We start from the raw sequence: 12,952 nt of genomic DNA on the forward strand, positions 1-12,952 counted from the left end.
ATATACAATTTATACAACTTTTACGCAGGATAAGCATATTCAAAGGATATATTTATATATTATTATATGTGTATGCATGTATGCGTGTGCATATGCGCATGTGTGTGTGCGAGGGTGTGTGTGTGTTACACTGTTATTTGTATCTGTTATAGACATTGATTTCACGATTACACTTTTGATACAGTTTATACACACAGCAAACCTGCAATCGATCAAGATCCGACCCCAATCCAGACATGGTTCACACAACTCACACACACACACACACACACACCCGCACACTCGCACACCCGCACACCTTTTAATCGAACACAAATACAAGTCTATGCAACTACATACATACATACATACATATATATTTATTGTTGTTAATATGTGTGTGTGTGTGCGCGTGCCTGTGTGTCTGTTTTAAGTGCGTGTGTATATGTTACCAGGCACGCGCACCTCTTAATAAGTATTTACAAAAAAATCAAAGCGAAAAAGAAACAATTATTTTTAAAAACGAGCTCTTTAAACAAATGCATGGAAATTTCTATTACTAAGCGATTCTTAGACCCCGTTTGTTTCTAAAAACAACATGCAACATCTTTATACAACTACATACTGACATATATTTGTTACTACATCTGTTTGCTCCTTGCAGGTTAAGGATTATAAATGTTAAGATTTAGTCAAATTTATTGTAAAAACAAAAACAAAACGCGAATAAAAAACGCAAATACATAAATACAAATTCAAAACAAAACCCGGCCTCAGCTTCTTAACTTGGGCAAACGAAGAGCGCAAGTAAAAATACACAAAATTTGCATTTGGGCATTTGGCAAGGTCAAAATAGCTCAAATAACTTCGACTAGATACGAATTTTAAATGTAGAAAAACGAGAATATTATCTACGATATGAATAGATGACTATTCAGTCATATAATATATCGTTGCCATTTATTATATGAATATATGACTATTCAGTCCTATAACACATCGTTGCCATTTGTTATTAGACCTGGAATCCAATGAAAATTGTTCGAAGGGGCATGATGTGCTTGTGCTAATGTATGTAACAGTTGGAAGAATGTATGTAAACAGTTGTACGATAAAAGAGATATTTATATAGATAGATATATCGATAGATAGACAGATAGATAGATGGATAGATATATAGTTGGATAGATAGATATATTGATAGATGGATACATATATAATCACAAATAGATAGATAGATAGACAAATGGTAGATGAATAGATATATATATATATATAGATAGATAGTTAGATAGATAGATAGATAGATAGATAGATAGATTTATATGTGTCTATAGACAGATAGATAAAGAGAGATATAGATAGCTAGGTGAGCTGTTATAAGAGCTGTATTAAACCCTTCTTACACATAGCTGCTTCAACTGAAACACAGCATATAGATACATATATCAGACTTCATATATAAATGTCCAACAATTCAACCTGAAAGCCGTATCAGAAAAGCTTTAGACTCAGCTAAGTACATTCGTAGCTTATGTTCTGCGCTCTGCTCACCAACCTTTCAGAGTATCTTCTAGTCGGGCACTCTTCGATTAGATCACTCTCACTTGTTATAATTGGCTTACAGCTGCGTCATTCAGCGCTTCTGAGCGCCAGCGATCTGCATTCAAACGACCTGCTTTCCGATTCTTTGGGCTAAATGGCTGACCAAAGACGTGCGCATAATTTCACCTGCTAAAACACAAGGTAAACAAACAAACTGTTGACAAAATAAATTGGTAGCCGAAATACAGCGAAACTTTCTTTTACGACTGGTTTCCGCAAGAGCATGGCCCCATAACATAAGCCCTCCATAAAGAAAGTCTTACAGCACCCGGTCACTCAATGCATTTCGAAAATCAAGTCGAAGATCCCAAATCACAAATCACAAAAAACGAGTCTGTTTACAAGTTATATAACACCCATACGCGTACACATATATAAGATGATTATATTGATGAGCACGGCGCCATTAGTGATGCGGCTCAGGCAAGGGCCGAGCGCGGGCTTCACGTTCATTATCATTCGTGTGATTAATGTAATTCGCTTTATAATTATTCATTTCGATTGTATAGACAGCTTGCATTCTAGTGATGCTAGTGATATGGTGGCCAGATCTTGACTGTGACCGATCATCGAGTGGAGGAGTCAACCTATATGAGCTTTGGCTATATGTGCCTAGTTATCACTTCAGATCTCATCACCATGCTTCACATCATATCACGTGCGCATCTCTGGCTTTCAGCGTAGGGCGAGAAATTCTGCCTCAACACTCCCGTCGACGGCGCTCGCATTTAATGCAGCAGAAACTGTCAAGGCGATCGGTTGGGTGCGTCTTTTAGCAATATTTAAAAATCGTAGTTTGTTAGTTAGCCAGAGCGTAGCTATGCCCGCGTCGAGCTTCTTTGCGAGAAGCGTGCCCTTCGAGCAAATCGACAAGCTGGCCATCAGCGGCGGCTACTCTTCGATCTACGCGATCAGTGAGCCGAGCGTGCCTGTGGTGGGCAACTGGGAGCAGCGTTTCTGCCGTTTGGCTGACACCTTCCAGCCCGTTCTGGATCGCGTGCATGATTTTGAGGTACGTGAGGATGATGTTTGGATCGTTACGCTGCCAAAGTGCGGCACCACCTGGATGCAGGAGCTGACTTGGCTGGTGCTCAATCAGTGCGACTTTGAGACGGCCAAGTCTGTGGACCTGACCATACGTTCTCCATTTTTAGAGTAAGCCTATTCATCAACTAGTCACAAGTTAGTTAAGCCTCTGGTTCAATAGATTCAATGGCGTTGTTCCCAACGTGCCGCATGACACCATCGAGGCAGCCAATGCGTTAAGCTCGCCACGCCTCATCAAGTCCCATCTGCCCGCCTGGTTGCTGCCACGCCAGATCTGGACCAAGAAACCGAAGATCATCTACGTCTATCGGAATCCCAAGGATGCAGCCGTTTCATACTTTCACCACTGGCGGGGCATGGTTGGCTACCAAGGCACCAAGAATGATTTCATGCACTCCTTCATCGATGGCTACGTGAACTTCACACCTTGCTGGCCGCACGTGCTCGACTTCTGGCAGTTGCGCCACGAGCCGTACATCTACTTCACCAGCTACGAGCGCATGAAGACCCAGCTGGACCAGGTAATCAACGATGTGGCCCACTTCCTGCAGCGCCCAGTGAGCGTTGACCAGGTGCAGCAGATGAAGCAGCACCTCTCCTTCGAGAGCATGCGCGACAATCCCGCCTGCAACCATGCCAAGGAATTCGAGAGCATGAAGGCAGCAGCTGGTCGCGAAGTCGAGGAGTTCAGGTAAGCGAGTCAAGCATCGAGCCCAATTGAAGCTGCTTCTGCACGGCTAAAAAGTATTTCCCCACACAGGTTTGTGCGCCGGGGCGTGGTAGGCAGCCACAAGGACGAAATGACGGCGGACGTGATACGCGAGTTTGATCTTTGGTCCGATGTCAATCTGAGGGACTACAAATTGCACATGGATGATTTCGCAACTTACAGCAAGTACAATGAACAAGCAACAATCAGGAAATCGCTGTGAGCGCATCAATTAATCACTTCGAATAGATTATAGCTAATGTGATAAATGAATAAAGTATAAAGAATGTTTATACTACAGTAAACACTATAGACATATAATATAAATATTTATATGTATTTGTTATCAATAAATGGCTTATACAACTGCAGCGATTAGCGTAAATTGTAATATGTATTTTAGTAGCTTAAACTTAGCGTATAACTACAGTGAAATGTGCCTAAATTGAACAATCAGAAATTGATATAAGTAGCAGCTCAGATATAGAGTATCTCTTGGACCAGCACTCTTTAGAACAGATTGTTACTATTTATATAAGCAGTAAACTGATAAAGCATATCAGCAACAGAGAGAGAAAAGGACATCCGACTCTTCCCTCTCTCTCACTCATGGTAAATAACTCTTTATATAGCAACAACAGCAAAGCACTTTAGTTGAGTTCAAAAATGCAATTCGAGCTGATCACACCGAAGAGCTATCTCGTGGATCTACTAGAGAAAGACTGGACAAAGCGCAAACTTTGGTTTCATAGTCCAGCCAAATCATTTCCGGAGATGATCCATGATATGGAGGTGTTGGAGGATGATGTTTGGATTGTTACTATTCTCAATGCAGCAACTTCTGTGGCTACTGTTAAATGAATGCGATTTCGAGGCAGCTCTGTCCAAGGACTTGGAGCTACGCTCAACCTTCTTAGAGTGCGTAGATTTTTGGGATATAGATAATAAGTAAATAGACTTCTCAATAGATTTGACTTTCTTAAACACGCTGATGAGGAAAGGGCACTAAAAGTCGTCCAAGAGCTGACATCGCCTCGTCTAATAAAATCCCATCTGCCCCTCCCCCTATTACCCGCTCAGCTCTGGCAAAAGAAAGCAAAAGTCGTTTATGTCTTTCGTAATCTGAAAGACGCTTGGGTATCATCATATTATCACGGCCTAACGACTGGCTACAGCTATGGGAAAACGTTAACCGAATATTTTAACGAATGCTTAGATGAAACTAGTTTCAACAACGAGCAAATCGAACATGCAGCTGAGTTCTATAGACTGCGCAACGAGCCCTGGGTATACTACACGAGCTTTGAGCGAATGAAACTCAATTTGCGTGCTGTTGTTGAGGACCTCTGCAAGTTTCTGGACAAGACTATAACGGAAGAGCAGATGGGGCACCTGCTTAAACATCTTTCATTTGAAGAGATGAAGAGTAAGTTCCCGATTACAAAGGAATTGTACTTCTCTTGAATCACTATTGATTTTAGAAAATCCAACAACAAATCACAAATGGGAGCACGCACAATCGAAATTTCCTAGCTGCGGTAAAGTTGTTCACAAGTAAGTTAAAAAGCTAATATAATTTAAAGTTAATATACTTATATTCGTGCAGCTTTATGCGCAGGGGCAAACTAAATGGCTACAAGGACGAGCTGACACCCGAGCTGATAGATAAAGCTGATCGCTTTCTAGAAAAAAGACTTCAAGACAACAAAGTTACAATTGAAGAGCTTTTACTACTTGATAAAGCATGATAATCCACATAAGTAAGATTTTAAGAACATTGTATGTATGTTAAAAAATTAGTATTTCTCTTATTTTCATTCTCGCTGATATCAGTACATAGCTCGGAGTGTAAACAATTCACATAGAGATTAGCACAAGCGAAGCAGAAATACAACTAATTTAGATTGTAATATGTTTGTGTAACTTTGACATGTTTGTCATTCGAGTTAAATTGTTAACAATTGTTTTCTGTGTATATATATTAATTTTCCATTTGTTGGAACATGCCTGTAGAGCATTTAAATTAAATATGTACTAATTGACAATTCATTAAGGCATATCATTTTAAATATTTAAGCTAACTCACTTATCATGCATCGAAATCAATTTAATTCATGTTAAAACTCATCTCGTTGGCGGGTTTTACATTTTTCGGCTAAATTTTTCAATAAACAGCTAGAGTTGGCGGGAACCCAACAGCACTGATAACCAGAGCTGCTGGCATATTTAGTGCTAAATATAAGGTGTCAATCGCTGGTTTGAAAAGAGGGGGTGCACGCCGACTGGGCTACAGTGAGTGCACGTGAGAACGAACTGTTGCATAAATATACGTAAGTAAATGTAACTTTGTAGTTGTCTTATCAATTAATTAATACAAATAATGCAAATGTGTGAAAATCGACCTGTTGCTTGTTTACGAATTGGTGGAGAGCATGCGGTCGGTAAAAACTGATAATGCGCAGTTTTACTGATAAGCGACTAATCCACAGACGAATAGCTATAGAGGCTGCTCGACTGCAACCAGAAATCATTCGTTCTCAGTTCCATAAGCTGTGTACACTGTGATTTACAATGGCAACAGCCATACAAAATAGTCTAAAAGTAGCTCTAAGGAAGCGCATGAAGCAGATCCTTAGCTGCTTAACGCCCGAGATGATAGCGAAGCAATCGGCGGCGGTGACGGAGAGGGTCTGTACACGTAATCCAGATTTAGATCGCCGTATATACTTACGTGCACCTGTTCTTGGCAGGTGCTGAAAAATGAGGCATTTCGTCAGGCTCAACGCGTTAGCATCTATTTGAGTACCAGCGAGGAGCTGGATACTACTGCGATAATCCGCGAGATGTTCAGGCTGGAGAAGATGGTGTTTGTGCCCAGCTACCAGGGCACAAAGATGAAAATGGTGCGTTTGTGCGACATGAACGAATACGAGGGACTGCCGCTGACCAAATGGAATATCAAGCAGCCGGACTTCCAGGAGAGTCGCGAGGATGCCATGACAAATGGTAAACGATGACCATGTGCTGTCTTTATAAGTACTAAATCTCTCCTGCAGGACATGGTATTGATCTGTTTATTGTGCCCGGCGTGGCATTCACGCGCAGCGGCGATCGTATGGGCCACGGCATGGGTTACTATGACAAATATTTGAAGCAGCACGCGGAAAAGTATCCGCACAAGAAGACAACCATAATGGCTCTCGCCCTCAATGAGCAGATAGTTAGCAGCGAAGAGCTGCCCATGGATGACCACGATGTACGTTTAAATTGTGTTATTACAGAGAAATAAGCTTAAATTTAATTACTTTACATACAAAATGTATAAATCAAATATACACAAAACACTTTGATATATGCAAGTTTTGGCGCCGTGTCTAACGCAAATAGGGCGGCCTGGAGCGTAGGCCACGCCCACGTGATCGTCCACTGTAGTGGGGCGACGTGTAGTGCGAGTCACCCCCGCTGAAATGCCCTTCAGCATTGCCAGAACGATACGGCGCTCCCGTCGCCTCGGACCAATTGGAGGGCGACCCAATGCGTAAGAGCTTCTTTTGCCTGCAAACGAGAGCAAAACACAAGACTGATAAGGATGCTATTTTTACAAATCTTAAAAGCTCTTTACCTGTAGGCAGCTGCTGCTGAAATACGTGACCCGCGATTACGACCAACGCGCGATCCGCGAAGCATTGACGGTATTTTATTGTAGCCCGTTGGCCCGGTGGGCTGTGCACCGCAAGTCTCCAGCGCCAGGAAATCGTCCACATGGAGCGATGGTGGCCGAGAAGTGTTGGGCGGCCTGGAGCGAAATAGGTCGCCGCGAGAGGGTGGGGGCCTTGCAAAGCCTCGTCCTCGTACTGCACTTACGAACATTTTCTTTTCAGGCCGACCCGTAGCGGGTTCCACCTCAACACGCCGAGTACGGAAACATGGTGCTGTGGGAGTCATCTCACGATTAGATTGAGGTGAGCCAGATAAATGCAGCACACGCTTGCAATCGCCCGTGAGATTCAGATCGGGATTCAGGCAAACATTGGCCAAATCAGTCAAGTCGCAGGCAATGCGTTCGTACAGTGGCTCGTCCATATCTTCAATAACCTCAATTGGCAACGGCTCCAGCCAGTAACGCGCTGTCAACTGAACATTCTCAGCCGTTGCGCAGAAGCGTGTGAATATAGGTCGGGCCTCGTACTGAGTGACAATGCCCTCAGCTTGCGGCAGATGTGGCTCAACGTTTAATGGTCCTGTGGCGACGTTGCTGCCGTTTGCTGCATTGGCATCGGCTTCATTTGGCGTTTCTGTTGAGGCAACCGCTGTTGTCAGCGTCTCCTGTTCCTGCTTGGATGCCTGCAGGGTAATAAGTTGTTTCAAATCACATAGCGCTGCCTCATTGGCCACAGCCTTGTGCTTCTCGAGCACTTTAAGAATGCGCTGTAAAACCGGTGGCTTGTCCATCTCCACATCCTGGAACTCAAGCAGCTGAGCAAGCTCAGAAGGGCCCAGCTTAAGTGTACGGTTCGGCATAGCGGACATTGCTGGAGGTGGCTCAATTTGAGTCAGGGAGCGCAGCAGTAAAATCAACGACTCAATGTTTGCATTATATTCAACCGTTTCATTGTGGAGTATAACACGTTCCATCCAGGCCTGGAACTCGCTAATCTTCTGCTTCAACAACTGGGCCAGATGATAGAATGTGTAGCTTTAAAAAGAAAAACAATTTAATATCAAATTGCTATAGGGGTCTTTGACACTTACTCATGCTCGGTTAGGATGACCAGATTACGCACAGCTAAAATGGAAATTCCATGAGTGACCTCCACGCTGGCCAGATTGCTAAACACGGCATCGATGACACGTGGGATTAGTTCCTTGGGCGGCAGCGCAGCCGACAAATTGAGCGACGGCTGCGCTGTGGATTTGTGTGAAATTAAGGAAATGCCAGAGTCCAGGAAACTGTCTAATATGCGATGCACTGCCTCCTGGCAATTGGAGACCACCTCATTGAACTCATTCAACGATAGCAGCGATTGGAACAGCTCCCAGAATTTGCCAGACAATATGGAGAGCATGGAGCTCTTAAGGGGTGCGAAAGCGCACAGTCGCGTGGAGAAACGTAGCAGGCGCTCAAGATTGGTGGTCGGCATACAATTGGAGCTCTGATATTCATTGCACAACAGTTCCATAATTGTCTTGGCTATTAGCAGCGTCATGTTGGGTGCCAGGTCTGATAGCTGCATGCATACGCGCTGCAGCAGCTCGGACAGCTGAGGGAAACTTGAAGGCGCCAGCGCTTCCACCAACTTAGCGATTTGTCCGCTCTGCGGATGCAAGTGAGCGGACCACAATTTGCGCTCGGTGATCAAACGCTGTTTGTGCTGCTGCTTCAACTGATCGCTCAGTGGCTGTGGCATGGGCAATGGCAACGGCAGCAATTCCGCCAACAGCTTCAGACCCGGTATAAAGTTGGCCGGTCCATCGATGTTCTTCAGCACCTCACGTATCATTTGCGTCCAGAGAGATTTATGTAAAGACTCCTCGTCTTGCTCGTGTGGTTGTGTATACGCCAACAGTGTTTGCACCACTTCCAGCTTGCACAGTTCCACCTCAGCACCAGCCTGGCATCGAGTGGGATAATAGTATAACAGAAAATATACCTTAACAAGATGGTCAATCGAAGTCAGATCTTTGAAGGCGCCGTCACGGCACAGTATGGCATAGGAGAGCAGCTCGCGTAGAATTTGCAGCGTAGGCAACATAATCTGGCAGCAGTGCACACCCTGAATAGTCATCAAGGCAGGTGCATGCATTCCGGGCTGCTCAAAGTACGTACACAATCGTTCCATGATCTGAATCATTAGCTGAACGCCATCCGCTGCGTACAGCTGGAGGGCCACAAAGCGATGTTTCAACTCCTCGGTGTCCGCACGTTTCGACTGCTTGATACCGGGCGGCGGTGTCGATTTGGTGGTAACCAGATAACGCAGAATTCGCAAGGCCATAATCAGATCGCCAGGGAAAGTGGTAAGATAGTCCAGAGAACGCCCAATTACCTCAACTAAAGGCATTATGTCGTCGTAGATGAACACATTAATGGCCTCCAATGGCTTCATGTACACATACATCTCCTGTAGCACAGCCGACACAGATGGCTCAAAGGTTTCGTGGTTCTTGGCCAGCTCAAGAATGACAGCGCCATGCTCGATAAGATAGTCAAGTTGTTCGCAGTAGCGTACACAGCAGTCCACCATGTCCACCGCATAGCTGAGCACGGGACTCTTGTATTTCGTGCCTGGCGAACTGAGCTGTCGCTGCGATTGCAGCCGCTGTTCCTTTTTAATGAGGTCCATGCATATCTTTAGATTATTGTTCAGTCCCAGAACCTCAATGGTGTGCTGTCGACCTGCCGGGTCGCAGGTCTGTGAGTAAATTGCGTGCATGTGTGTGGCAACTGTGATAGCATCGTACTCAGGCAGTGCTGCCGTAAAGACAATCGCATCGAGGTGATAACGCGTCTGCACCTTGTAAGCCAACTCTATCCCCAGACGCGCTAAACGTGGCAAAACGGGCCGAAGTACGGGTGCCATCTTTGGAGGCGCTTTGACAGGTGTGGGTTCCGTTTGTACGGCAACGTCAATTGCCACAGTTGCTGCAGCAGCCCCCTCGCCCTTTGCTTCGGCTTCCTTTTCGGAGCTGTCCGATGTATCTAAAGGTTTGTCTGTTTGCTCAGACTTAACTGCAAAATTCATAAGTTTATATACATTTCATAAAAGCCAGAATTGAGCAGATCACTTACCACTTTCTGTTTCCTGTTCCTTTTGTATTTCTGGTTTGGGCATGGTGGGCACTTCATCCAGACCCAAAAGTATGGCGACAATAAGTTGTGTCGCCTCAAATGCATCGTCAACAAAGTAATCTATGCCCACGTGCGATTTGAGCAAAGCATGCATAAGATCCAGCGTACAAAGGAATGTGGTAGCTGGAAGTTCCTTTGAATTGCTTAGAATTAACAGCAGCGATTCGGCGAGCGCATGCTGTTTGAAGTAGGATTGAAGCGCATTGCCAAAGCTCCGTTGCGCATTTGGATCTGTGACCAATTCGAACTTCTTGGAGACGGGCAGAAATCGACGCGGCTGCTGAAAACTCAGCTGGTTGGCTACCAAAGCATCCATAATCATCTCAAATGCGTATTCGATCTCCTGACAGATCGTCTGCGGCGGCCGTTCCACTTTGCGGACAAAGAGCTGATTGCAGCTGTTGCGCACACTCTCCAAGGCTTCGTATAGATGCAGTTTTTTGATGATGGCCTGCAAGGCGTATTTGGTGCGCGTAAGCTTGGCCGCCTTGATAGACTCGATGATTAGCTGATAGCCATTGGTGTTACCACCCAGAAAATGCTTAATGCCCATTTGAGTGTCCAACATGGCATAGACAGCTTTTAGCAGTTGAAGTTTTATAGACAACGCCATGTAAGGCTCCTGATAGAGACTGAAGACGGCTTCAAATGGATCAAAGTTGTGCTGCTGCAGCAGATGTCGGAACAACTGCTCGTTGTTGCACAGCAACTCAGCCATGCGAGCGCCCAGCTTGATATGTCGTATCTTAAATGCCGGTTGTGGCTGCATGCAAGCCGCCTGGAAGCTCAACGCAATCTGTAAAATATTCGCCGCTTGACGCAGATGCGACTCGTCGTTCTTAAAAAACTGTTGTAGCACAAAATTTCGACGCTTGTAGTGCTGAGTTAGATAGCCCAACTGGTTGTTTAACTGCTCGCCTAGGTAGACGAACTGCTCCCGCTCGTCCACAGTGACTCCGCCGTGCTCTTCATTGAAGGCGCTCACATTGTCCCATCGAATTTGTAGCGATAGCTTCTTGAAGAGTAGCCTAAGTGTATCGAGCTCTTTACTGAAATGAGTCAGCAAGTCACCGTCGAAGGTCAATAGCGGACGTTGCCATGGTTCGAAGGCGTCTATGGCAGGTGGTGCAGCAGCCGCAGCTGCCTCCAGTTCACGTTCATACTCTGCCGCTGCAGCCGCATCCACTCCGTCGTCTTCATCTTCTATATCGTCACCTATGATCTCGTCATCACTTAGAATGGGCTCAAATTGTTCTTGCGGTGTATCGGAGCGCTCACGTTCACGCTCCCTCTCTTCTTCTTCGCGTTCTCGTGGCAACGATTCTGATGAGTGGCGATAACCATGCGAGCTCTGAAGCTTATAAGGCGAACGTGTATCATCATCTTCATAGTCCATGGTATCCGGGGAGCGCGGACGTGTTGGCGAGTCGATTGACACTGGTGGCGTCCGTGGCCACTTGTGCTCATCTGCATCGGAGCGAGAACGCTCTGAGCGCTTACGGCGTGCTCTGTGACTGGAATATTCTGGTGAGCGCGACCAATCACGCGGCGCCTTGTCCCGTGAACTGTTAATACAAAGTTTGAAGCATGAGATGAAAGAAGTGGCATAGTTAAACTTCATAGAGTACTCACCAACGTAGGTACTCCCTGTCATTGCTCTCTGAATGTGTATGCGTCCGTAGTGGTGGGGGAGAGTGGTCAGTAGAATGCGTAGACCGACGCAAGCGTCGCAATTCGCGCTGTTCCTCGTCCGCGTGCTGATGGTAATGGTCGCGCGACATGCCATATTCGATATCATCGTGCTCGTAGTCGCTGACACTGACGTTAGCCTTGTGTGCCGCTGCAACCAACAATTCACTCTGCATTGGCTCCGACCAATCATCTTTGATCACTTCTTCTGGGAGGAGCACATTGTGTCCCTCACCGCTTAGATTGCACATCTCAGGTCCGGTCATTGCTGGCTCGCAAGGCAACGTTGGGCTGGCAATAGGCTCCGTTACAGAGTTGGTGAGTATACCATACACAGCTAGGGTAATAGCGCTATACCACCCGCGTAAAACCAGACCATCTGTTGGAATTTTCTCTTGCGAACAGTCCAGATGTATGCAGTCGTTCTGGTTGTAACGTAACAAGCCCAGATTCTCAAATGCCGAAGCACCCGGCATGCCTAAATCATTGACAAAGAACTCCAGATCGAACTTGGAGGGATTCGTGGCACCTAGACGAACGCCACCAGGAAAATCAGCTTGGACACGAGCGCCCAACGGTATAATGCGCACTTGTGTTATGAATACAGGCTTTGGGAACTGAACCAAGTCCAAGTTTATATCCTGTGGCAGTTTAAAAGGCTGTTTAATGCACACACATGTTGATATTAAGGAAACAAAAATTTCACTTACGGTGACTTCTTCATGTGAGAAAGTGTCGAAGAACAACAACTCAGCTCCATCATCGGCATCGGCCATTTTGGCTTGCACTATTGTCCCGTTTACGCGATAAATTAAGTAAATTTATATAAAACAAATAAACAAGCGTCGGTCGGCAAATTTTTTGTTGAGCTCTTTAAGTGTGGACGTTTCGACGCTCTCTTAAAAATACCAAAGTAGCGTTGCCACACAACAAAAATATTGCATGTAGCAGAATGTCGAGCAACGATTAATTTACCTCAAACAATATATACCTTCAACGATTTCAATCGAACCCAACAACGGGTATGTCAAAATCGATTACTTGCATGATAGGTTGCATAAACTTGATACTAT

The 12,952-nt window shown here is 45.2% G+C and overlaps 3 protein-coding genes and 1 pseudogene across 4 annotated transcripts; 3 read left to right on the forward strand and 1 right to left on the reverse strand.

Moving 5' to 3' along the window:
• Positions 1–2,304: 2,304 nt before the first annotated feature.
• LOC111603817 (sulfotransferase 1 family member D1) lies at positions 2,305–3,707 on the forward strand. 2 transcript variants are annotated; one of them, XM_023321575.2, is made up of 3 exons: positions 2,305–2,739; positions 2,792–3,322; positions 3,377–3,707. In XM_023321575.2, the coding sequence occupies exons 1-3, from the start codon at positions 2,405–2,407 to the stop codon at positions 3,561–3,563; spliced, it is 1,053 nt and encodes a 350-aa protein (XP_023177343.2). In that variant the 5' UTR covers positions 2,305–2,404; the 3' UTR covers positions 3,564–3,707. The 2 variants fall into 2 exon arrangements, with proteins under 2 accessions (XP_023177343.2, XP_023177344.2); XM_023321576.2 differs by having other exon boundaries at positions 2,307–2,739; positions 3,392–3,707.
• A 302-nt stretch (positions 3,708–4,009) lies between these two features.
• Positions 4,010–5,091, forward strand: LOC111603827 (annotated as a pseudogene).
• Positions 5,092–5,333: 242 nt separating this feature from the next.
• LOC111603798 (5-formyltetrahydrofolate cyclo-ligase) lies at positions 5,334–6,701 on the forward strand. The gene is made up of 4 exons (XM_023321546.2): positions 5,334–5,670; positions 5,830–6,028; positions 6,091–6,346; positions 6,397–6,701. Exons 2-4 carry the CDS (start codon positions 5,912–5,914, stop codon positions 6,627–6,629), a joined length of 606 nt encoding a protein of 201 aa, XP_023177314.1. The 5' UTR covers positions 5,334–5,670; positions 5,830–5,911; the 3' UTR covers positions 6,630–6,701.
• LOC111603797 (protein virilizer) lies at positions 6,651–12,785 on the reverse strand. The gene is made up of 6 exons (XM_023321545.2): positions 12,590–12,785; positions 11,823–12,520; positions 10,131–11,755; positions 8,093–10,070; positions 6,963–8,036; positions 6,651–6,895 (listed from the first exon to the last, which is right to left on the reverse strand). Exons 1-6 carry the CDS (start codon positions 12,653–12,655, stop codon positions 6,715–6,717), a joined length of 5,622 nt encoding a protein of 1,873 aa, XP_023177313.2. The 5' UTR covers positions 12,656–12,785; the 3' UTR covers positions 6,651–6,714.
• Positions 12,786–12,952: the final 167 nt, after the last annotated feature.

The sequence above is a fragment of the Drosophila hydei genome, unplaced genomic scaffold (assembly GCF_003285905.1).
Source record: "Drosophila hydei strain 15085-1641.00,03,60 unplaced genomic scaffold, DhydRS2 tig00008134-arrow-pilon, whole genome shotgun sequence".
Taxonomy (NCBI): Eukaryota; Metazoa; Arthropoda; class Insecta; order Diptera; family Drosophilidae; genus Drosophila; species Drosophila hydei.

Bases quoted from the DNA above. Each gene is read 5' to 3' on its own strand.
- LOC111603817 (XM_023321575.2), top strand. From the start codon at position 2,405: ATGCCCGCGTCGAGCTTCTTTGCGAGAAGCGTGCCCTTCGAGCAAATC. The intron at 2,740-2,791 runs GTAAGCCTATTC...CTGGTTCAATAG, and splicing joins ATACGTTCTCCATTTTTAGA to ATTCAATGGCGTTGTTCCCA. The intron at 3,323-3,376 runs GTAAGCGAGTCA...ACGGCTAAAAAG, and splicing joins CGCGAAGTCGAGGAGTTCAG to TATTTCCCCACACAGGTTTG.
- LOC111603797 (XM_023321545.2), bottom strand. From the start codon at position 12,655: ATGGCCGATGCCGATGATGGAGCTGAGTTGTTGTTCTTCGACACTTTC. The intron at 12,521-12,589 runs GTAAGTGAAATT...AAACTGCCACAG, and splicing joins TCTCACATGAAGAAGTCACC to GATATAAACTTGGACTTGGT. The intron at 6,896-6,962 runs GTAAAGAGCTTT...TCTCGTTTGCAG, and splicing joins TCAGCAGCAGCTGCCTACAG to GCAAAAGAAGCTCTTACGCA.
- LOC111603798 (XM_023321546.2), top strand. From the start codon at position 5,912: ATGGCAACAGCCATACAAAATAGTCTAAAAGTAGCTCTAAGGAAGCGC. The intron at 6,029-6,090 runs GTCTGTACACGT...TGTTCTTGGCAG, and splicing joins CGGCGGCGGTGACGGAGAGG to GTGCTGAAAAATGAGGCATT. The intron at 6,347-6,396 runs GTAAACGATGAC...TCTCTCCTGCAG, and splicing joins CGAGGATGCCATGACAAATG to GACATGGTATTGATCTGTTT.